The sequence below is a fragment of the Hyla sarda genome, chromosome 1 (genome assembly GCF_029499605.1).
Source record: "Hyla sarda isolate aHylSar1 chromosome 1, aHylSar1.hap1, whole genome shotgun sequence".
Classification (NCBI taxonomy): Eukaryota; Metazoa; Chordata; class Amphibia; order Anura; family Hylidae; genus Hyla; species Hyla sarda.
Genome location: NC_079189.1, coordinates 572,878,302 through 572,902,983, shown reverse-complemented (window position 1 = coordinate 572,902,983; position 24,682 = coordinate 572,878,302). Strand labels below are relative to the sequence as shown.

Genomic DNA, 24,682 nt, shown 5'->3' with positions numbered 1-24,682 from the left:
ACATCTCCTTTGAAGTCATGCACTCTGGTCCCATCATATAATCAAACAGATAAGTGGCCAGGAAGAGAGAAGACCCCCTGGTGGGATCAGAGGGGAGGGGGGAATGGAGTTTCCCTCCCAAGAAAGCAGTTATGATATATTTAAACAATGCTAGACTAAAAGTTGGGTGTTCAATGCTGTGGAACAAGCTGACAAGACCATGCTAAGAACAGCTGGAACCTCACTCTCTCTCATGGACTGCTAACATCATCTTGCTGTAAGAACTTCATTTTTGCTTTCTCAACTTGTCTTGCTAAACTCTTATAAATATTCTTATACCTGTATGTCATTTGTTTATTTTTATGCATAGCAATGTGATACCTTTTAGCAGATTAAATGTTTAATCAGCTTTGGTCTTTGATCTCTAAATACATGAGCTCACCTTTCTCAAGGCAGCTCGGGTGGAAACACGTTTATCTGAGGGTTAATTTGGTGACTTGCTGGGACTAGTAGTGGATACCCAGAGGTCTGACGGCTTTAACCCTTGCACCATCACACTCTCTCTAGCGTCTTGGCTGGACCGATAGGGTGTGATCGTGACAGTGTCTTAGACCAAGTGGGGTGACAGAGATGGAGAAGATAAATAAGGGGGTCTAGAGGGACCAACATACCCAGAGCGTCATATATCAATCTCTGCACTTTCTTCCAGTATTCCGCTATGAGAGGGCAGGATCTGAATATATGGAACACTGTACCCAGTCCCACCCCACAACGCCAGCATTGAGGAGGGATGTCAGGGTTCAGTCTATTCAACAGTTCTGGAATATGATACCAGGCTATAATCAATTTATACTGGGTTTCCTTATAGGCGGTACAAATTGAAGCCTTGGAGGCCCTCGCCCAAATAACCCACCACGGAGGAAGGGTAAAGGTAGTGTTGTGAGCAGCCTTCCAGCGACCCATGAAGCGATGTGACTGTGGGACTCCCTCAGGAGGCTGAAGAAGCAAGGAGTAGATGTCTGAGAGAAGGCCCCTCACCTGAGGCCTTCCATGGCATAATCTTTCAAATCCAGTAGGCATAGAGACTACTATGGAGCCAGTCATGGATGACCTATAATGCCACAACTGCAGATAGATCCCAATGAGTCCTCAATTGTTCACAGGGCAGACATGAATTTGAGAGACCAACAGAAAAGGCCGCGAGATCCCCACTTCCGCACCATGGCAGAAGACAGATCAGAAGGAAAGTCAGGATGATAAAGAAAAGAATGTAGAGGGGAGGAAAGAGAGAACAGTTTAAATTTCACGGAGCAGTATCCCCAATAATATTTAGAGAATGTCATGGGGCCCAGTAGAGGGGTTAAAGAGATAGATGCCGGAGGGGACCAAAGAAGTGTATTAGGGTGGATGGAGGCTAACCAAAGCATTTCCAACTCCGTCCAGCAGCTTTATGCATTGTAAGAAGACCATGGCGCAGGTGGACGGCCCAATAATATTTTATCACATCCGGGACCATTAGACCCCCGAACGCCCTACCAGCCATCATAAGACATGGGGAGTCGATGCCTCTTCCCATCCCAAATGAAACGAAAAATAGGCGATTGAAAAGACCGAAGGGCAGACAGCAGAACGTAATTCGGCAAGGCTTCGAAAAAATAGGAGTTTCGGAAGGATCGTCATTTTCACCACCGCAATAAACCCAAAAAAGATGTACTGCAAACGCCACTTCTCCAATAGAGCATGAAGTTCCTGAAATGGGGAAGATAGTTAGAAGAGTAAAGAGAGGAGTAGTGGGAGGTAATATGGACCCCCAAATACTTGATAGCAGAAGGAGACCACTTAAAAGAATAGTTGGAGCGCAAGAGAGTGGAGAGAGACAGGGGAAGATTCAGAGGAAGTGCTTCCTATTGAGAGAAATTAACCAGAAACCACACCGTAGGCATGAAGAGTTTTATAAAGGTTAGGAAGAGAAAGTAAAGGACGGGAAAGCGGGAGAAGGACATCATCAGCAAACAAGAAAATCTTAAATTCCCTATCATCTAAGGGAATGCCAGTGATGTCCGGGTCCCCCCTAATCATGACAGCCAGAGGCTCAATGCAGAGGGCAAAAACCAGAGGGGACAGTGGACAGCCCTGAGGGGTCCCTTTGGACAAAGGAAAGGTTGGAGAAGGAGCATGAGGAAGTTTGAGAGAGGCTGTAGGAGAGGAGTAAAGACCCCGCAGTGCAGTTAAAAAGTTGCCCGTGATACCAAATTTCTGGAGGGTAGCAAAAAGAAATGGCCACCCAAGTCTATCAAAAGCCTTTTCGGCATCTAAGCTAAGAATTAATGCCTGTTCGGACCTCCGATTGATTAAGTCAATGAGATCTATTACCCTCCTGGTGTTGTCACCGCCCTGACGGCAGGGGATAAACCCAACCTGATCCTTATAGGTAAGAGATAGGAGAAAAGAACAAAGTCTGACTGCTAGCACCATAGAAAACAGTTTCAAATCTGAATTAACAAGGGTAATAGGTGGGTAACTAGAGCAATTATGAGGATCCTTACCAGGTTTAGGTATCAGGGTGAGGAGTGTAAAAAAGACTGCAGGATAACCTCCCCCTTCATGAAAGAGTTGAAGAGGGGAATGAGTTTAGGTACAAGTATAGAGGAAAAAGTCTTGTATTATAGATACGTAAAGCCGTCTGGGCCAGGGAAACGACCAGCAGTAAGGGATTGTAGAACCTTCAGGAGTTCCTCCCCAGTGATAGGCGCATTGAGGACCTCACGATCAGCCCCCGTCAAAGCAGGCAAGCCACATCTGGAAAGATAAGTCAAGTGCTGCTGCTCTCTCCACCGGATCAGACAGAAGCTGGGAGGGAAGGGAGTAAAGATTGGTGTAATCAACAAAGAGGTGAGAAATATCAGCTGGGTGATAATGAAGAACACCAGAAGAGTCCTTTAAGGCAGAGGGAGATTGAGCAACCGCTCGGTCACGCAGGCGCCTGGCCAACATGGTATGGGCTTTATTGCGAGGAGAATGAGGCAGTGATCAGACCAGGAGATGGGTTCAAGAGAAGCGGCGGAGAGCATGCGTACCATAGGGAGGTTGCCAAAGAAATAATCTATGCACGTATGCAATTTATGGGAGGGGGGTGAATAAAAGCTAAAAGAGCACTCCGTCGGGTGATATATCCGTCACAAATCATATAATGAAGAGGCCCGTATAATCTGTCTGAAAATGGAAGCCAAGCGCAACTGGGCAGGGGCAAAACTCTGCGCAAAAATGGGATTTGAAAAGTGTTGGGGGCATAAATATTACAGAGCAGCAGCGAGACCTAACCCAGGACCCTCTCCACCACCACATAACGCCCCTGGGGATCAAGAAAGGAGGAAAAGACTTAAAATGGGCAGGACCTAGAGACTAGGATAGCAACCCCAGCCGTTTTTCTGTCAGAGACAGCCGAGTATGTCTGCGGAAAGAGATTGAGAAATTGAAAGGATCCAGAACGGTCAAAGTGCATTTCCTGAAAAAAAAATTTTCTCTGGGATTCAGACGGTGGGGCCAGACAGGTTGCCACAGAGGAGGGGGAGGAGGCGTCAGATCCCAGTCCACCATCTGAGGCACTGGCAGTTCCAAGGTAGAGCAATAGGCCTGAAGATCAGAGTAAGAACGTAAAACAGTGTCCATCTCTACGAGCATGCGGTGCAAATGGAAAGTTCCACCTATAAGACACTTGGTGAGATCGGAGGACCGACAGGAGGGGTTGGAGCATCCATCTTTTCCTGAGAGTCAGCCAAGAAAAATACTGATTGAGTTGGATAGAGGCCCTGTCAAAATCAAAATTTCTCAGAGATCTAGCTTTGGCTATGATAGCCTCTTTGACTTGAAAATCGTGCACACAGCAGATGACATCCCAGGGAGTGCCCACATTAGATTTAGGGCGGAGCACCCTATGAGCTCTGTCCAGTTTGATCTTATGAGAGGGGGACTCACCAAGAATAAGGTTAAAGATGGCTTCCAAGGTGACAAAGAGATCCTCCTCGCGAGTAGCTTCCGGCACTCCTCGCACCCATATATTACGCCTCCCCCTATTATCCAAGTCCTCAACATGAGCATGGAGATCAGAGAGTCAGTTTGAGAGGCAATTGGAGAGTGGAGCTGAGCAATATATGCGCTGGTAGGATCATGAGCGTCCTCCAAGCCCTCCACCCGGTCTGAAACATGCTGGAGATCCTGGCGCAAGGACGAGATTTCCGCCCGACGTGTATCTTTAACTTCAGCAATGAGTGAGTGGAAGTCCTCCTTAGTTGGAATTTGGGAGAGTAGCTGGCCCAAGTCAGGTAGAACAGAGGAGGGCACAGAAAGGCCAGAGCAGGGTAAATCAGAATCGAATAGGGCATCCCAGGATGTGGAAGCAGACACCGGTACAGTGGGCGCCACGGGCCCGGGAAGGGAATGAGGACGGAAGGCTCCTGAAGACATTGTGGCACACTGCCTGTGCCTCTGGGCTTGGGAGAGCTGTAGGGAGTGTAGCAGGCAGCAAGTGGTCCAGCGGAGCAGGAAGAGGGAGTACAGGAGAAGCCAAAGCAGGCCTTCCTGCGGAAGCTGCCCAGAGGAGGGAGGGGGGGGGGGGCTGAGCTGCTGGAAGCAGCTGCAGACAGCAGGGAGCCTGTGTGAGGAGGAAGCAGGCCTCTCACCGGGGAAGGCCCAAGATGGCGGATCTGTTTTCCTATAGGGAGAGGAGGGAGAGGGTGCCACTTGTGGGAGCAGCTGAGCAGCACTATGGGGGACAGCAGTTCCTGCTGGGGAGCCGTGTGTAGCACTCACCGCTGGGTCCAGGAGCTCAGGAGCCGGAGGAGAGTCCATGGCCGAGGCTGCAGCAGCAGACAGGGGCTCTGGAGCCTGCACAACACAAGGACGGCCGGGACCCCGGGCAGAGACGAAGCAGCGGAGGCAGGCGGCAGCCGGTGAGAGGAGGTCCCCGAAGTCTCCGGCAGCAGCGGGAAGAAGGATCTCCCTCCCGAAGTAAGGTACGGCCTCCGGAGCAGGAGCGCAGGCCCTGCGCGGGTCCAGAAATGGCGGGAAGGGGAGAAGATGCAGAGGCCAGAGGTGAGTGCAGGAATCGCAGGATGCCTCAGGGAGCAGTTGAAGGGAGCCGGGCAGTTGCGGAGGTATTCCTAACCCGTCGGGAGGTTCTCCCCATTGAAATGCTGGATCACCAGGGGGTTTTAAGGCTATTTCTCGGCCAGCAGAGCAGGAGCGTTCCTAATGTGCGGCCATCTCGGTCAGTGCCAAGCCATGCCCCTAGGAGGCCTTTTTCATTCTTAAAAGATGTAGCATCTGTCCTTACTCTGTGCAAACTTGCTCGTGTTTGGCATTCTAGTGGGTCATACAATCTACTCTTGGCCTCATTCTAGATGCTCCCGAACACAGACAATGGCCATGGCGGCAGGCTCATGGAGGACCCTCCCTACAATACTCTGTCCATTTTGTTCCTGCTTCTCCTGTTACCAGCCCAGCTTAAATATTTGACCACTTCTGCCCTATGCCAAATTTCCTCACCTCTGCCTGATCTCCTCTTATGACCATATGCCCTATACCCTATACCTATACCCATGCCTTGATTTACTACATCTCCTGCATTCTGCCTTGGAACAGTGCCCAAATATTTGCAGTCCATCTACGCATCAGTTATGGCTAACACAGACTACTGAGGGGATGAGACCTCTTGATGTGACCTATGCAAAAAAAGTGTAATAATACACCTACAGATGGGGGTATGCAAGGTGCAAAGAAATTTAATTATACGCTCCAAAATGTACTAACCGTAGTGGGAGCACATACACAATCATCAATAAGTAGCCAAAATATAAAATAACAATCAACACCTGAGGATGAAAACATAATGTAAAATTACTGTAGCAAATAGTAATTACCAAGTGGACAGACAACAACGGATCTTCACCACACAACACGCACCCCGGAAGAAGCCGATGTACTTATTGATCATCGTGTATGTGCTCCCACTATGGTTAGTACATTTTGGAGTGTATAATTACACTTCTTCGCACATTGCATACCCTGATTGGTATGAGTTATGCGGACCTCCCATGTTTTCTTTGCTCTACTCTTGTGCTGAGTTGTGGTTATGTTCCACTAGGTTTTTTTATTTTAATTGTTTTTAAATATATGTAATTTGCATTTATGTATCAATAAAGCTATTTCAGATTTTGACCCATATTTGTTTTTGTTCCTTTTGTGTTTACTATCAATAAAAATAGGATCCCCCATTGCTGGTGGGGCTATTTTTGGTGTATGATTAACTGGGGTGATAGGACATGCTGCCTTCATAAGCTTTAGATTTAAGTAAATGTGGGCAATGTTGGTGGATTCCTGGATCTAACCAAATGAAGTAAAACAAGGTATCATCTCTATATTTTATGGTTGCAGCTCTCTTTGGACAATCCCTACTTGTTAGAACACAGTGCAGGGTGAGGACAGATGCTCCAGAGCAAGAGACTCTTAAAAAGAGACACTCTCCAGGGAATATGAATGGTGGACCCTCTCTAAAATCAAGATGACTTAGTAGAATAGATGGAAACAAGTTCTGTAGACTGGACAACCTCTTTAGTTAAATGCTTGTAGACAATGGCTTTTTGTGTAGCTCATTCCAGAAGGGCTTAGTCCTGTTTGCCAAATGAACTTGTTTTTACCTACAAGTAACTGAGGTTTTGACATACTGCACTGAGTTTTCATTCTATTTGCTTTCATAATTCAGTTTTATTTCCGAGGCCTTTCTCACATTTTATATTTTCATACCCAAAAATACATCCTGCGGCGGCCCTGGAATAATGCAACCATGGTTCGCGGTCGCTCCTTCCTAGCGATGGCTCCCTCGGCACCGTCAAGACATTGACATCCACTTTAGTTAAAACATTGCTTAATTTTTTGTGCATCCTGTGCCTGATTTATGCTGCATTTCCGATGATAATTCACAGTAGACTTCCCAGTTCCAAAAGTGTGACAACTCGTAGCTATGCTCTTTGTTATGCTGCTAGACATTTGGTTTCAATTAAGAGACAAAACTTTCAGCCAGGACCCAGGACCACCTTAGAGATAAAATTGAGATTTCCAAGAAACATACCAGAGAGCGAATCGGAAATGAAGAGACTGAACTGAAAGAAATACACAGCCCTGTCCAAGAACAGGGGATTAGGATCAGGGAGAGCTCAGATTTCATGATAAGCCTATGGAAGATGTTGCTGCCTAGACCTTGTGTCTACCACACATCATATTTGATAACGTCCCTCGCTTCCTCCACTCCCCGGTCCCGGACACTCCTTTTCCCACCCTGCCTTCAAGGTGGCTTGTTAAAGACAGTCCTTTGTTTAAGAAGATGGTTGGCAGTCGTAGACCGACCTCCGCGCATTGCATTTATTTTTCTTCCCTCGTCACTTCTCTCCCTTCATTAATGGAGATGTTCCTCAGCTGCTTGCTTTCTGCAGCAGGACTGTGTTGACTTGGCCTCGGTTCAGTGACTTTGGTTAACCTTGACAGCTTTAGTCTCATAGGCTCACGCATGGCCACGTTTTTCTATAGCTCTTATGGACAGCTATATGACATCCGGCCGCCCAGATCCTTGCGGCAATCTGTTGGCTGGATGCAGGCTCCACCGTAGCCAGTTTGTGTGGTCAGAAATTGACTGCTTTTTCCTTCCTCCCCGAAGAAAGGTTTTATTATTCCAGGTTCTATTGGTCAGGGGGTTACATGTATTATCACATACGGTATGCTTTTGCTACAAAGTTTCAGAATTGCAAGTCTCTTTGAGACGAGTATGTTACGGTGTTGCCTGTTCTATAAGAGATCCTCAACGAAGTGTACAAACTGATTACTATTACAGTCAGGGCATGCTTGGTGTTGTAGTTTTGCATGTGCACGTCTCGTGCATGTCTCACACTTGTTGGGAAATGCTGCATTTAAGTGTAAGTCCAGAACTGGTCTCCCATCTGCTATGCACAGATCTGTGTGGAGAGATGGAGATCATGCTGGGAGGTACAGTTGCACAAGCCTTTTTCTGATGAACAGAACTTGTGCACAGTACTTTCTGGACATCATACAGTTAGCGAGGAAACCTTATGATTCCCTGAAAGTTCCATGCATGAGCCCTTTTCTGATAAACGGAACAACCTTTATAAATGGGATAACCTTTTATGACAGCCAGTGAGTTCTGTGCACAAGCCATTTTCTGATAATGGAAATCGGACACGGAACTTGCTGTGCATCGCACAGTTGCTGAGGCAACTGTATGATGTCCAGTGAGTTCCATGCACATGCCCCTTTTCTGATGAACGGAACTTGTGCCCAAAACTTCATGGGTGTCGTACTGTTGTCTAGACCGCCATATGACACCCAGTGAGTTTGTGCATGAGCCCTTTTCTGATCATCAGTACTCGTGCATGGAACTTGCTGGGCATCATACAGTTGCCTCGGCAACTGTTTCGCCCACCGTGATCTGTGTCTCTCTGCACCGATCTGTGCAGTATGGGCAGAAGAGCATCTCTGAAATTACACTTTAAGGGTAGGGTCACACGTAGCGCATCCGCAGCGTATTTCACGTTAAGAATGCTCTGATGCATGTCACTAGAGCGAAATCTCTGTTGCAGATCTGCAGCGGGAAATCAGACACACAGGGCTACCAGGTCGCAGCAGGGAGTTCGCTTTAGTGACCTGCATTGGCTACGTGAGACTCTTCCCTAAAGTGGACCTGACCCTGACTATTCAGTTTTTAGAAAATGTATTCATAATGAAATAAAAATTCTAGAACATATTTTCTTATAGCTCTGTGCTGTGGCGTTCCTCTGTTTTTTAATGTATGATTAAATAGTCAGCTGAATGTTACCAGTTGGGGACATGTCCTTGCAAGGTATAAAAAATGTAGTTCTGATTGGATGGACTTTATAGCGTAACACCCAATTGACTATTAAGCCATACAGTTCTAGTAAGAATAACAGGAATGACACAATATAGAGCAATGAGAAGAGATACTCCAGAATTATGTATTGGGAAACGCAGGGTTTTACTAAAACAAGCAGGTCAGGGGAGTCCACAGGCCCTCTTAATGGAACATAGAAAGGTCCAATTTGAGAAGTGCCGTCCCCTATGTACCCTCAGCAGAAGGTCAAGTTGGATTTTAGCTGTAGACCTTAGTCATCTTAAACAGTCTGGTTGCTAGGGATTGTTCACCTGACAACCCCATTGTAAAGATTGTGGTTGTTAGGCACGGTGTTCATAGTAACCAGTCTCTTTTGAAATTGTCTCAACTTTTCAATTTAAAGGTTTTTTAAACTTTTCAATTTAAAAGTCTATTGAAGTTAATTTGAAAAATCCACGACAAATCCGCAGTGTGTACATACAATGGAGAATAGGGTTTTAGGTGTCCAAAGTTATGCATGTATCCAGTACACTTTCTGTATCAATGTCTTAAAGTTTTTTAAAGATCTCTGCTTGCTGTCATTTAGTAGGAAGCTCGTTGTTTACATCCAAGAAATAAAATATCTTTCCCGGGTCATGTGACGGAAAGACAAGTACATGGCTTATTGAAAGACATAGCTTTGATAAATGTACTGTAAAAAGCCACAGCTGTGTGTCCATTACAAGACCAGCTAAAACAGTGTTTCCCAAACCAGGGCGCCTCCAGCTGTTGCAAAACTATAACTCCCAGCATGGCATGCTGGTAGTTTTAGTTTTGCAACAGCTGGAGGCAACCTAGTTTGGAAACACTGAGCTAAAAGCTGATATATGGGATCCACAGGAGCTGGATGAACAGGAGCTGGATGGCGCTCGACAGCGCGCTGTAGTTAACCATACAATGATTCACGAAAGGTAAATTAATTAAAAAAAAAGTGTTTATTCAAGCTTAGGGCAAAGCTTTTCAAAAGGTGGAATTTTTTCTATGTCAGGTCCATTACACTTTGATAGGACAAACAGATTTAAATAATCGGAAAGACCACCGACGGGACTGGTGGTCGCGGTGACATCAGAAGTAGCGTGATCGGGCATTGGCGATATTTATTTTCAGACACAGCATATTAACCTATATGTGTGTGTGTGTGTGTATATATATATATATATATATATATATATATATATATATATATATATATATATATATATATATATATATAATTAATTTATTTATTTTTTATTATTTTTTTTTATTCTCTTTCTGTGAATAATTATTAATGCCCGGTCCCACGTGACGTGGACACAGCCTGTTTGTACCATCTCAGTGTAATGGACCAGACAAAGTAGACATTCCACCTTTGCCCATTTCAAAACGCATTGTCCTCAGTTTCAATAAACGCTATAATTTTTTTCCGGCGGGCACCGTCCAGCTCCCGTTGTTCTTGACACCCAGTAGATCTGGTCTATCAGCTTCTAGCACGTTCACCACTCCATTACAGGATACCAGTAGGGGATGCAGGCTGCCACTGGCTATTTTTTATATCTAGCAAAAGACATACAAATGTAGCACGGCTCACAATTAGATTATGTGAGGTATATTGGATATACACCTATACCCTAGGTGTCGTATGAAAAATATATAATAGTATAAAACAAATCTATCCAGAACCTCAAGGATATCACCAGTATTTACTGAGATAAGAGACTATCATGTACCAGTAAATACTGGTGATATCCTTAAGGTTCTGGATATAGAATTTTTTTTTTTTTTACTATTAATAGTGGTGGTGTGCCACAAGGTGAGCGTACATATATTTTACCTTACAAGCTTTAAAAAAAAACCCTGCAAATAATGTAACTGCACAAAAAAGCACTTCCATTTTGTTGATTATTTGTCTCAACATGTATTGCAATACATGACCAGGACAGAGTAAGCCAGTGTTTCCCAACCAGGGTGCCTCCAGCTGTTGCAAAACTACAACTCCCAGCATGCCCGGACAGCCTATGGCCTCCCACACTGCGAATACGTACTTAGATTCATTTGGAATTCAGATTGAGAGGAATAACCTCTGTGTACTGCGCTGTGGCATGTGTCAGTGCTATATAAATTAATAATAATCAAGTGAATGAAGGGGCTACAATGCTGATTTATTGATACAGCGGTGCTTGGCTATGCAGGAAACTGCAGATACAAATCTGTACAAGGGTTGTCATAGAATGGGGGGAAAAGGGTTCTCCAGGATCAGCTAAAAGGGTAGGGGGGTAACTTTTTAGATTGGGGCTAAGCTGCAATACCAGACACAGCCAATGGACAAGAAGGGAGGAGCAGACCCTTTTAGCTAATCCTTGACTATCCCTTTAATTTTTATTTTTTGTACTATCTGTTCTACCCATACGTGTGTGTGTGTGTGTGTGTGTGTATATGTATATATATATATATATATCTGTGAAGATATTAATGCTTTTCTTCTCTCTTGTTTCAGTACTGACTCCAAACTGCTGGAAGAAGCAACCATCTCCATTTGCAAGGCATTGAGTAAGTAACCCTTGTGCATCTATAGTTAATCAGAGAGGCTACTTCAGATATGATGATAAAGGGGTTGTCCAGTGAAAGACAACTTATCCCCTATCCACAGGTCTCAGCGGTTGTCCACTCACGATCAGACGCTTATCCCCAATCCATAAGTTGTCTTTCACTGGACAATGCCTTTTAAGGGATACTCCGCCCCTATACATGTTATCCCCTATACAAAGGATAGGGGATAACATGTCTGATCGAAGGGGGTCCGGCCTCGGGGAACCCCAGGGATCTCTGGGCCAGCGCTGCGCCATTACGGTCACGGAAGCCTGGGGTTTCCGTGATCATGACGTCACGCCACGCCCCCTCCATTCATGTATATGCAAGGGGGCGTGCCTGCTAGTACTCAGAGGTCACACATCCTCCCATAGACCTGAATGGAGGGGGCGTGGTGGCTGTGTTCCCCAGTCATCCGGCACTGCACAGAGTTCGCTCCGTGCACCGGATGACTGGGGTGACGCGGCAGATATCGCGGGGGTCCCCAGTGGCTGGATCTCTGCGATCAGACATACTTTGGATAGGGGATAACATGCCTAGCAGCGGAGTACCCCTTTAAGGGCTTGTACTAGCTGGAAATGGAGTTAAAACGCATGGTGATCAGCTGTTATATCATTTGAAAATTGAGCAAACAGGATTGTCTCTGGACATGTTCACACTGTGAATTTTCGTCCAGATTTTAGCACTAAATATGTAACAAAATTCACAATTCAGTCCATATGCCACATCTGATTGTTGACATGGCTTCTGTGTGCAAACCATGTTGGCTAACAAAGGCCGAGAATCACAACAAAATCTGCTACAAAATATGAGTTAGAAATCCAGAGGTATGCCTCGGAAAAATCTGCGAACATGACCTCACACTGAGTGGAATCAAGCAGCTTGCAATGTATTGTAGTGCATACAGGCTACAGAAGACAAATAGTACAATATTTTCAATAACACATTTTGTAGAATTTTATTCCACATTATACATACAGTGCACTAAAAACATGTAAAGCCAATGCAAAGTATAATCTTATGACTTTTCCAATGAAATTTCTTCCCATATTTCATTGTGTTTGCAGCTAAAACTACAGATCTGATGAGGGAATCTTTAGGTTTCTTTTTATCATTGTATTCTGGTTTAAAATTTACTTTTTCTTTTATAGTTGAGAACAACCCAAGAACAGGAAATCTTGGAGCTCTCATTAGAGTCTTTTTATCAAGGACGAAAGAACTGAAGATATCAGCAGAATGTCAGAAGTACGTGAATGAGATAAAGCCTTGTAAATTTATATTCATTAAGAACCATAAAACCGTTCCTAATCTCCATTCCACAATGCCCCGTCCTTGTGTGTGGACACCCTCCAGTCTGTGTCTGGCCCCCAAAGTTGGGATCAATGCTAAACTCTTTATTAACTGCTTGTTATTATCACATTCTTAGGAATGATTATTTCCAGTCACTGACTGAAAACTATCAATGTAGTAAAAGATTAATGTAGAGGTTCTTGTGTATACCTAGGTGCTTCCCTGATTTAGCTGATGTGGCAGACATAAATTCTTTGGCTTTGGCTGTGATGTTTGATCCCTGCACCTGTTCATCTAATTAGAATGCTGGTGCTAAAGTTCACCCAAGTGAACCCATTAGATTCCTTAATATTTACAGTTTTCTCATTTAAAGGGGACCAGTTACCAACCCCCCATAAAATGAGATTATGTAATTAAAGGAGTATTGCAGTCTTAGACACTTATCCCCTATCCCGTACGGGGACCCGGCATTACCACTGCTAATGCGTGTGTCGTCGACCTCACTGAGGTTGACAACACGCCCCCTCCACACAGCTCTATGGGAGAGGTGGAGATGCATGAATGCTACATCGCCACCTCTCCCATAGAGATACATGGAAGGGGTGTGTCAGCTGCGGCCAAGACACGCCTCCTGCACGGGAGAGCCGCGGGCCCCAAACAGGAGATTGCGTGGGGTCACAGCGTTGGGGCGATCAGACACTAATCCCCTATCCGCTAGTGTTCTATGGATACAGATCTCCTTTAAATCGCTTGGGGTGCCCTGATCACACGCCTTTTCCAATTTCTTGATACCCTCTTCTGTTTCATAGTGGGTTTATTCCCTTGACAATTCAGGAAATCTGACTGTCAAATTATAAACCTCCATATATTTGTAACGGAAGGGTGTATCAATAAACAGTAAATCAGGTGTGGAATTATGGCACCCTGAGCTATGTAATAATAACATGTTTTTTTGTACCTTGTATCCTGATTCCACATACAGTGGGGCAAAAAAAGTATTGTCAGCCACCAATTGTGCAAGTTCTCCCACTTAAAAAGATGAGAGGCCTGTAATTTTCATCATAGGTATACCTCAACTATGAGACATAATAGAAAAAAAATCCATAAAATCACATTGTCTGATTTTTAAAGAATTTATTTGCAAATTATGGTGGAAAATAAGTATTTGGTCACCTACAAACAAGAAAGATTTCTGGCTCTCACAGACCTGTAACTTCTCCTTTAAGAGTCTCCTCTGTTCTCCACTCATTACCTATATTAATGGCACCTGTTTGAACTTATCAGTATAAAAGACACCTGTCCACAACCTCAAACAGTCACACTCCAAACTCCACTATGGCCAAGACCAAAGAGCTGTTGAAGGACACCAGAAACAAAATTGTAGAACTGCACCAGGCTGGGAAGACTGAATCTGCAATAGGCAAGCAGCTTGGTGTGAAGAAATTAACTCTGGGAGCAATTATAAGAAAATGGAAGACATACAAGACCACAGATAATCTCCCTCTATCTGGGGCTCCACTCAAGATCTCACCCTGTGGTGTCAAAATGATCACCAGAATGGTGAGCAAAAATCCCTGAACCACACGGGGGGACCTAGTGAATGACCTACAGAGAGCTGGGACCAAAGTAACAAAGGCTACCATCAGTAACACACTACTCCACCAGGGACTCAAATAATGCAGTGCCAGACGTGTCACCCTGCTTAAGCCAGTACATGTCTGGGCCCTTCTGAAGTTTGCTAGAGAACATTTGGATGATCGAGAAGAGGATTGGGAAAATGTCATATGGGCAGATTAAACCAAAGTAGAACTTTTTGGTAAAAACTCAACTCGTCGTGTTTGGAGGAGAAAGAATGCTGAGTTGCATCCAAAGAACACCATACCTACTGTGAAGCATGGGGGTGGAAACATCATGCTTTGGGGCTGTTTTTCAGCAAAGGGGCCAGGATGACTGATCCGTGTAAAGGAAAGAATGAATGGGGCCATGTATTGTGAAATTTTTAGTGAAAACCTCCTTCCATCAGCAAGGGCATTGAAGATGAAACGTGGCTGGGTCTTTCAGCATGACAATGATCCCAAACACACCGCCCGGGCAATGAAGGAGTGGCATCGTAAGAAGCATTTTGAGGTCCTTTAGTGGCCTAGCCAGTCTCCAGATCTCAACCCCATAGAAAACCTTTGGAGGGAGTTGAAAGTCTGTGTTGTCCAGCGACAGCCCCAAAACATCACTGCTCTAGAGGAGATCTGCATGGAGGAATGCGCCAAAATACCAGCAACAGTGTGTGAAAACCTTGTGAAGACTTACAGAAAACGTTTGACCTCTGTCATTGCCAACAAAGGGTGTATAACAAAGAATTGAGATAAAATTTTGTTAATAACCAAATACTTATTTTCCACCATAATTTGCAAATAAATTCTTAAAAAATCAGACAATGTGATTTTATGGATTTTTTCTCTCATTATGTCTCTCATAGTTGAAGAATACCTATGATGACAATTACAGGCCTCTCATCTTTTTCAGTGGGAGAACTTGCACAATTGCTGGCTGACTAAATACTTTAGAGGCAGCAGCAGTATATTGATAGAGCCGTAGGGGAGGTGTATAACTACCATATATTCTGATTCCATAGAGATAGCAGCAGCAGTATACAGATAGAGGAGGAATAGGGGTTGGGGGCTCTGAAAGCTAGCAGAAGTGATCTTAATGGGTCATGATATCATCCTTTAGTTTACAGCTGACCCAGGATTTGGTCAATTCCTGCTGTGGTTTTCTGTGGGTCAGGCTGATGATCACATGACCCAATTACAGTAATGAAACACATGGATGCATCTGTGTTGGAATAAAATGAATAGCTCTGTAGGACAAGTGATGTTGTGTGTATGATATAGATGCTGTATTATATGTCTTCCACAGTGAGGGGACAGATGGTGAGTAGAGTGCTCCTTCTAGTAATCAGTGGGGGTCTCAGCATCCAGGCCCCATCCGATCAAAACTTTTGATGTCTCTTTTATTTGTCTTTTTTTTTTTTTTTTTTGACAGTAAGGCACTTTAAGGCACAGACAGGAGGATATTGTATATCTAAAAGTTATTTCTTTCTTACAGTCAACTCTTCATCTGGCAAGCCCACAATGCCCTCTTTATAATCTGCTGTCTACTGAAAGTGTTCATCTCCCATGTCTCTGAGGAGGAGCTGCTACTCCACTTCTCCTATCAGAAGAAAGAGCCCGGAACATATGGTAAGTGAGGGGCCCCAGGGTAAAACATTACTGATATTTGTTATCACTATGATATGATATACATAGAGCAGTGTTTCCCAACCAGGGTGCCTCCAGCTGTTGCAAAACTACAATTCTCAGCATGCCCGGACAGCCAACGGCTGTCCGGGCATGCTGGGAGTTGTAGTTTTGCAACAGCTGGAGGCACCCTGGTTGGGAAACACTGACAGGGACCCTGAGGATTAAAGAATCAAATTGAGCTTTTTAACCGCCCTCAAAATTTCGCTTGCTGGTCCTTGGGGTTATTCTTGAAAGTCGCTCCTTTCCCCTTGGCAGCAATGGAAACCTAAAATCTTCCTTCAATGTGGGATCAAAAGAAGAGCTGCACAATAAAATAGGGGGCAGCACTGAGCATATTAGTGCGGAAGACACACTAGTTGCCGACACTCTCATCTATGTGGACGTCTCCCATCAATAATCAGACAAGCCTGAGTTTTCGTCATGTGATCTTTTATCCCCCTTGATCGCTAGTAATAACAGCTGGACAGACATGTTGATGGGTAGTGTGGGGAAAACAGCTGTCAAATGAAGGATTCTTTACCTAAAGGAAATGTATCATCAGAAAATTACCTATTGTTAAAATCAAGTTTTTAAGTTGTTTGCTGATTTTTTTGGTTGTTTTTTTTTTTTTTAAATAATTTCCCATTTTATTATCGATATCTTAAGTCCTGTTCCCCAGGACTGGCGCATGGCAAATGTGGTGCCAATATTTAAAAAGGGACCAAAAGGTGACCCCGGGAATTGTAGGCCTGTTAGTTTAACCCAGAAAGATGATCAGAATTGGGGTTATTTAGTTTAGAAAAAAGAAGGTTTAGGGGAGACCTAATAACTATGTATAAATATATCAGGGGGCAGTACAGAGATCTCTCCCATGATCTATTTATACCCAGGACTGTATCTATAACAAGGGGGCATCCTCTACGTCTAGAGGAAAGAAGGTTTCTACACCAGCACAGACGGGGGTTCTTTACTGTAAGAGCAGTGAGACTGTGGGATTCTCTCCCGGAGAAGGTGGTCATGGTGAACTCTGTAATAGAGTTCAAAAAAGGGGTCTGGATGCATTTTTGGAGAGTAGTAACATCGCTGGTTATGTATTCTAGATTTATAGGGACAGAACATTGATCCAGGGATTTATTCTGATGCCATATTCGGAGTCGGGAAGGAATTTTTACCTCTAGTATGAGGGTTTTTTGCCTTCCTCTGGATCAACTCAGTAGGGACTCATTACGGTTATAGGTTGAACTAGATGGACTCTGGTCTTTTTTCAACCTTATGAACTATGTTACTATGTTACCTGCTCTCCAGCGCAGAGTAGCCGGCTGCCACCTTCCTCCTTATTGCCTGCACCAGGCAGAGGTCACGCTCTGCTCCCAGTAACTTCACACTGTAGCTTACACCATAAGCTGGAGCTCGCTGACCTGTGGATCCAGGACTAGTCTTTGATTCCCCAGTTAGCAAGCGAATTATATCCACTGTGTTAGGGTATGTTCACATTGTGGAAGCGGAGATTCCGTCTGGCGGACGCTGCCAAAAATACTTTGGCGGTAGGACCATTGACGGCTATGTCAGTGCTTGTGGAAGAACATGTTCACTGTGCGGATTTCCGCTCATGGAATTCCGCAGTGTGAAACATACCCTTAGGTGGAATGCGGGAGACTTGGCACCCTGCACATCAGTGGCACCCTGGCGGAAAGCCACCCATAAGTACAACATTGGTTGAGATGCATCATTCTGTAACTCTATTTATAATCTGAAAAGGTTGTAGGAAGTTAAGCAGTGCTATTCCATTAATGACCTGTAGGTGGCAGTATAAGAGCTGTCATAGACAAGTCCACTCATTAGGAGAGCTGTCAGGAAATTATATTTGTAATTTATTGGAATTAATTGTGATGGAGTAAGAACATTAGTGGATTTGGGGATTCTGTTGGAAAGAACTAATTGTTAAATATTTTTTTTAAAACCTTTGAACACCTTTTATATGGGAAAATATTTTTTTTTACTTTGCTTTAGTTGAAGAGTTGCGTTAAGCTAAAGTTTATTGTCTCAATTCTTAATAATATTTTTCAGACCCTAGTTTTAGGCTTTTTCTCATGGAGAGGTGTACTTCCCAGTAATGCATACTGAATGTAAGGTTCAGGATGCTTCTGTCTTCTTTAGCTCAATTGTATTAGTACAGGTTAATTCCCGGACTGCTTTCTCCCACTACAGCCCGTCATTGATATTTTCTTCCTTCTTGCTATGCAAAGTAGCCCTTCTTTAGGAGGAATAGAGCCTGCTCTGCTGTGACAACTACTGGAGGTTGTATTCCTGCAAGATGGTTCTTAGCCTCTTTAAAGAACCTTATAACATGCCTGGTGATTATTAGCCAAGCCAAAATCTTCTCCAAGACGAAGAGTAACCCATTTTGGTGCATTCCTCAACCAGAAACATTACTCCTTCTCTCCTCTTGCTCATAGATACTAATGTTGAGATGTTTGTGTTGCCCCTCAACCTACCCTCTACGGAGTCCACCTTGGGTGCCAATACACTGACTTAGTGATTTCTCCTGTCTTCCTATTCAGACTGCCTTGTGTTCTACACTGATATTGTACAGCCTGTGTGATCTGCCCTCCCTGTAGACTTGGGTGCTCCCCCCCCCTCTGCATGCTTTGATCTGTTGTGTACAACCTTCTTCCTCTCCCTGCTGTTATTCACAGATTTTTATGCAAATTTTGCCTCAGAATCCGTTCATATTTATGTTGAAATCCGTGCAAGCCTCTACTTTAAAAATGTCATATTATTCATAGTATGTAAATCTGCGCTCAGTAAGAAAATTAAACTATGTAACACTTAAATGGGCACTGACAGATTAAAAACTTTTTGTATTAACATTAGCCTTTGTAATATAAATCATACAAAAATGTTACCTACTTTTTATAGAAATCATGACTTGCATAAAAGACCATTCGGGGGGGGGGGGGGGGGGCGGGGGGTCCCCATGCCATCCATAACCTAATCCTGTCCGGCTGCAGCATCATTTTTGTCCCAGCTAAAGTACAGGCTTGGACTAGCACTCCTCTGTGCTCACTTCTGTCTTGTCTATCAGGAAAACAGAGAGTAGGGGGAGATCCAGCACAACAGACTCGGGGGGGAAAGTGAATGCATGGTGAGTGTGGGCGGGCTTAGTGCTCACCTCAGACACGCCTCTTCCTGAGCAGTGGATGTCAGAATGAGTGAGCGGCACATCTGCATCTGCATGACCTAGTGAAAAACATTATATACCCTTACATTTATTTTATTTTTTTCTGTGATATGAGAGGTAGGTTTTAAGAACACTTTAAACCTGTGTCCAAAACCCACTACACTGTAGTAGACTCAGCGTTTGGCACTGCTCATACTACGGTGGTGTGTAATCACTGCAGCAACCAGTAGTATGGAGTTGGCGGTGCTCAAATTCAGATTCCTAAAGAAGAGGCGTGGCACTCCTCATATTGCGGGCAGAGTTCTCCTCAGAACTGCACTGAAATGAAGCGAACTCTTGAATATGGTGAGTGCCACTTTTTTTTCTATATGTCTGCCAATGCTGGGAAGTAGTGAGAGCAGGAGAGCGAGACCCCAGAGCCTTGACCAGTATAAATGTGTCAGAGCAGCAGCACAGCCAGCTATGGAAAGGAGTAGCACAGGGTCTACAGCATCTCAATGGTAGGAGTTGCTTTAATAGAACATTGCTGAGTGCTGTACAATATTTTGAAGCCGCATATACGTAAATGGAGCGGTGCTGCCACTGGGGGAACAATTGACCTCCGTTCTTGTAAACGGGAGGGGTCCGCTAGTGGGACCCTCACCGATTAGCTAGTTATCCGGTATTCCAGTGTTTTCCAAACAGTGTGTCTCCAGCTGTTGCAAAATTACAACTCCCAGCATGCCCGGACAGCCAAGCATTCCATTACTATACTCCGCTACATAGAAAGGAAAAAAAACTCACACACATTCCTATCCTGGAAAAACCTTTTGAAGATGATATTATTGTGGGCACATTGTCATTTTGTCCTGTCTCCACAATAATTCACTTTTTTACAACTGTAGCCGGACTGGTTTCCAGATAGGAAGCGGAGGGCGAGCCCTTACCCTAGCTCACTTTATCCTAACCTGCAGAAAATAAGATAATGTTTGGTAGCGCTGGCTACACACAGCAGCCACGGCTCCAGCCACGGTCCCGGGCTGTTTACATTGGGAGGATTTTGCGCTCCACATCATTCAAGAAATCAGCCTGACCTTTCCCTGGTCATATCACGTTGTAGAGGAAATCCATGGAGTGCTGGGGGCGCCCTTATTGTGATGAATACAATACATACCGTGCAATATTAAACTATATTTAAAGACAGAAAAAAAAAAAAAATCTCACTCACTTGTGATGTGATCTCATTTCTGCAATTGGTAATTTGTTTGCTTTCCTGTACAGCACTGGATTGTTTTGTTTGCTTTTTTGTCGTTTTCCTGCATCTCGATAGAGTGTTGCTTTCCTACTTGGCGCCTAGTAATGAATACCGTCCAGAATAAAAGACTCTCCGAATGTTATTTCTAAGGAAAGACGCCCTGTCTGTGACATCTTGGGGGCCCGCTGGTGATGTTTGACCTGGAATAGCATACCGAGCATGCAAACTTGGGAAAGCTGGGTGACAGCCATTATTGGTAGCTACAGCAGGGATGGCAATCCAGCTTTTCCAATCCTACAGATCCGTGTAGATCATTGAAAACTGAAATAAAAAACGTACGAATTAAAGGGGTCATCCAGGAAAAAACTTTATATATATATATATATATATATATATATATATATATATATATATATAATCAACTGGCTCCAGAAAGTTAAACAGATTTGTAAATGACTTCTATTAAAACATCTTAATCCTTTCAGTACTTATGAGCTGCTGAAGTTGAGTTGTTGTTGATTTGTCTAAGTGCTCTCTGATGACACCTGTCTCGAACTGTCCAGAGTAGAAGCAAATCCCCATAGCAAACCTGTCCTACTCCGTGCAGTTCCCAAGACCGACAGAGGTGTCAGCAGAGAGCACTGTTGTCAGACAGAAAAGAACAACTCTACTTCAGCAGCTGATAATTATTGGAAGGATTAAGATTAATAGAAGTAATTTACAAATCTGTTTTAACTTTCTGCAGCCAGTTGATGTATTAAAAATAAGTTTTTCCTGGAATACCCCTTTAAGCATTTGGAAGTTACTGGCCTGATAGCTGTGCTTCTAATACATAAATGAAGAGAAGAATCCAAACAGATAAAGGGAAAAAAAGCCCAGCGCCCAAAGCGCTATCCACCGATATAATCTCCAACACTAAGGTCAAGTTAAACCATAGTGGAGACAGCAGAGTATCTTAATGTTATTGCGGGCTGCAATCACATTGGGGAAGATGCTCTGCGATATCAAAACTCCTCTGTGTCTGGCTAAATAAAATATACACCATGGTTTATCTTGACCTAAGTGTGTTGGAGATTATATCGGTAGATAGCGCTTTGGAAGTCTTGGCTTTTTTTCCTATAATAAATATTCTCTGCATTTGTCTCGGCCAGGACCTACCTGCACTGCTGAACCCAGCTAAGTTGCACCGCCTATGGTTTATTGCATGCTTTTTAGTAGTTTCTTTTACACAACACATCCAGGTAAGCCGATTACCTGTACGCTTTTCTGCAGCCAAAATGTTCTAGATGTTATTACTAGGGATCGACCGATTATCCGTTTGGCCGATATTCACGATTTTGGACATTATCGGTATCGGCAATTAACTTGCCGATATGCCGATAATGCGCCGCCCATCCTCCCCTACCTAGCCAGAGACCACCGCCACCGCCGCTGCCCCATTGCCTCCCTCATCCCAGGTTTTATAATTACCTGTCCCTGGGGTCCGCGCTACTTCTGGCTCCTGCGACGTCCTGCGCTATTGCTGTGCGCTGCGCAGCGCAATGACGAGTGACGTCCTCAACGCGACGTCACCGTTAGTGCGCACAGTGACAGCTCAGGATGCCGCTGGAGCCAAAAGTAGCGCGGACCCCGCCCCCCCCCCCCCCCCCCCCCCCGGGAACAGTTAATTATAAAACTGGGGAGGGGGGAGGCAATGGGGCAGCGGCGGTGGTGGTTGGACTAGGGAGGACCCCAGGACAGGCAGGGGGAGAGAAGCGGGCGGCAGCGGCGGTCTCTGGCCCTGCAGTTGCAGTTCATTGATTTAAATCTATAATCTTTAATAATCTTTCTATCATCTATCTTTCTATCATCTGTCTCTCTATCATCTATCGTCCGTCTTTCTATCGTCCGTCTTTCTATCGTCCGTCTTTCTATCGTCCGTCTTTCTATCGTCCGTCTTTCTATCGTCCGTCTTTCTATCGTCCGTCTTTCTATCGTCCGTCTTTCTATCGTCCGTCTTTCTATCGTCCGTCTTTCTATCGTCCGTCTTTCTATCGTCCGTCTTTCTATCGTCCGTCTTTCTATCGTCCGTCTTTCTATGGTCCGTCTTTCTATGGTCCGTCTTTCTATGGTCCGTCTTTCTATGGTCCGTCTTTCTATGGTCCGTCTTTCTATGGTCCGTCTTTCTATGGTCCGTCTTTCTATCGTCCGTCTTTCTATCGTCCGTCTTTCTATCGTCCGTCTTTCTATCGTCCGTCTTTCTATCGTCCGTCTTTCTATCGTCCGTCTTTCTATCGTCCGTCTTTCTATCGTCCGTCTTTCTATCGTCCGTCTTTCTATGGTCCGTCTTTCTATGGTCCGTCTTTCTATGGTCCGTCTTTCTATGGTCCGTCTTTCTATCGTCCGTCTTTCTATCAATCTATTTTTTTTTCAACATGGGTTACCCCTTTAAGAAGTGGCCTCCAATCCAAGGTTTTTCAATGTAATGTGCATACATTATAGAGGGGGAGTTGTTTTTTGTCAGGCTTGGCCCAGTGTCAAGTTTTGTGGGGTAATGCGTGCGCCGCTGCTCGTCTTCTCGCCCCTGAACATACACAGACATCTCCTGGTTTGTATAGCCGGTGCCCAGTGAATCGAGGTCACTTAGTCAATGTGCGTACAGTCAGGGGCCGCATGTCATGCCCACTTTGTGCACTGCACTGTATAAAACAACACAACAGGGCAATTTTTTTAATTTTATTTTTTATTTGAGCCATTGAAGAATTATGAGCATTTGGAAAACCCTCTCCCTCCAGTTCTGGTATTTTCCTTACCTCCCTCTCGCTCCTAAGGGAGAATCCACTCTCTTAATTCCTCTTCAGTTTTGACAGCAGCGAAACGCTGATCCAGATACAGAGGAAGCATCTTATAAAAATCACCACGGGGAAGGCACTGGGGCCCCCGGCCTGCCAGCTTTCCACCGCAAATATGTTTGGCAAAACAAGAGGAAGATGGCACTCAAGGTCAGGCCGCAATGGGCGCAATAAGCATCAGAATGGAAACACTACCCCGGCTGTAGCTGAATCATACAGAAAGTGTTACTGGATTAAATCATAAGACACAGAGATGTGTCAGGAGCGGCCGCCTGTCTGAATGCTCCATTTGTTTCCAGGGCACACATTGATCCTCTATTAAGTAGCTGACACCAGTCTCATACACTAATGGAAAGGTTATTAAATAAAAGCGCCTGTAATTGTACTGACGCCTGTGATTCGAACACTGAGCACAGCACTGTATGGCGGAATAACCTGGGCTTACCTGGAACTGAGGAGGAGATGGAAAGACTGTGCAGATCGGTCTGATGAGCTCCCTGCTTTATCTCCTAGATGTGTAGAACAAATTATAACCTTATCTATAGGGGCAGTATTACAGTAGTTATTTTTATGTATATAGGAGGTAGTATTATAGTTATGTTCTTGTACATAGGGGGGCAGTATTATAGTAGTTATATTCTTGTATATAGGAGGCAGTATTATAGTAGTTATATTCTTGTATATAGGAGGCAATATTATAGTAGTTATATTCTTGTATATAGGAGGAAGTATTATAGTAGTTATATTCTTGTATATAGGGGCAATATTATAGTAGTTATATTCTTGTATATAGGAGCAGTATTATAGTAGTTATATTCTTGTACATAGGAGGCAGTATTATAGTAGTTATATTCTTGTATATAGGAGGAAGTATTATAGTAGTTATATTCTTGTATATAGGGGCAGTATTATAGTAGTTTTATTCTTGTATATAGGAGGCAGTATTATAGTAGTTATATTCTTGTATATAGGAGGCAGTATTATAGTAGTTATATTCTTGTATATAGGAGGCAGTATTATAGTAGTTATATTCTTGTATATAGGAGGCAGTATTATAGTAGTTATATTCTTGTATATAGGAGGCAGTATTATAGTAGTTATATTCTTGTACATAGGGGCAGTAATATAGTAGTTATATTGTATATAGGAGCAGTATTATAGTAGTTATATTCTTGTATATAGGAGCAGTATTATAGTAGTTATATTCTTGTACATGGAAGCAGTATTATGGTAGTTATATTCTTGTATATAGGAGACAGTATTATAGTAGTTATATTCTTGTATATAGGAGGCAGTATTATAGTAGTTATATTCTTGTATATAGGAGCAGTATTATAGTAGTTATATTCTTGTGTATAAGAGCAGTGTTAT

The 24,682-nt window shown here is 43.9% G+C and overlaps 1 protein-coding gene across 3 annotated transcripts in view; it reads left to right on the top strand.

The window, feature by feature from the left end:
* The window catches only part of DYM (dymeclin), a 382,495-nt gene that overhangs the window by 54,987 nt on the left and 302,826 nt on the right, over positions 1-24,682 (top strand). For all 3 annotated transcript variants that reach the window (XM_056543831.1, XM_056543823.1, XM_056543838.1), the window contains 3 exons: positions 11,409-11,461; positions 12,652-12,745; positions 15,893-16,026. In XM_056543831.1, the coding sequence (XP_056399806.1) occupies positions 11,409-11,461; positions 12,652-12,745; positions 15,893-16,026 (281 nt within the window). The remainder of the gene's footprint in view (positions 1-11,408; positions 11,462-12,651; positions 12,746-15,892; positions 16,027-24,682) is intronic.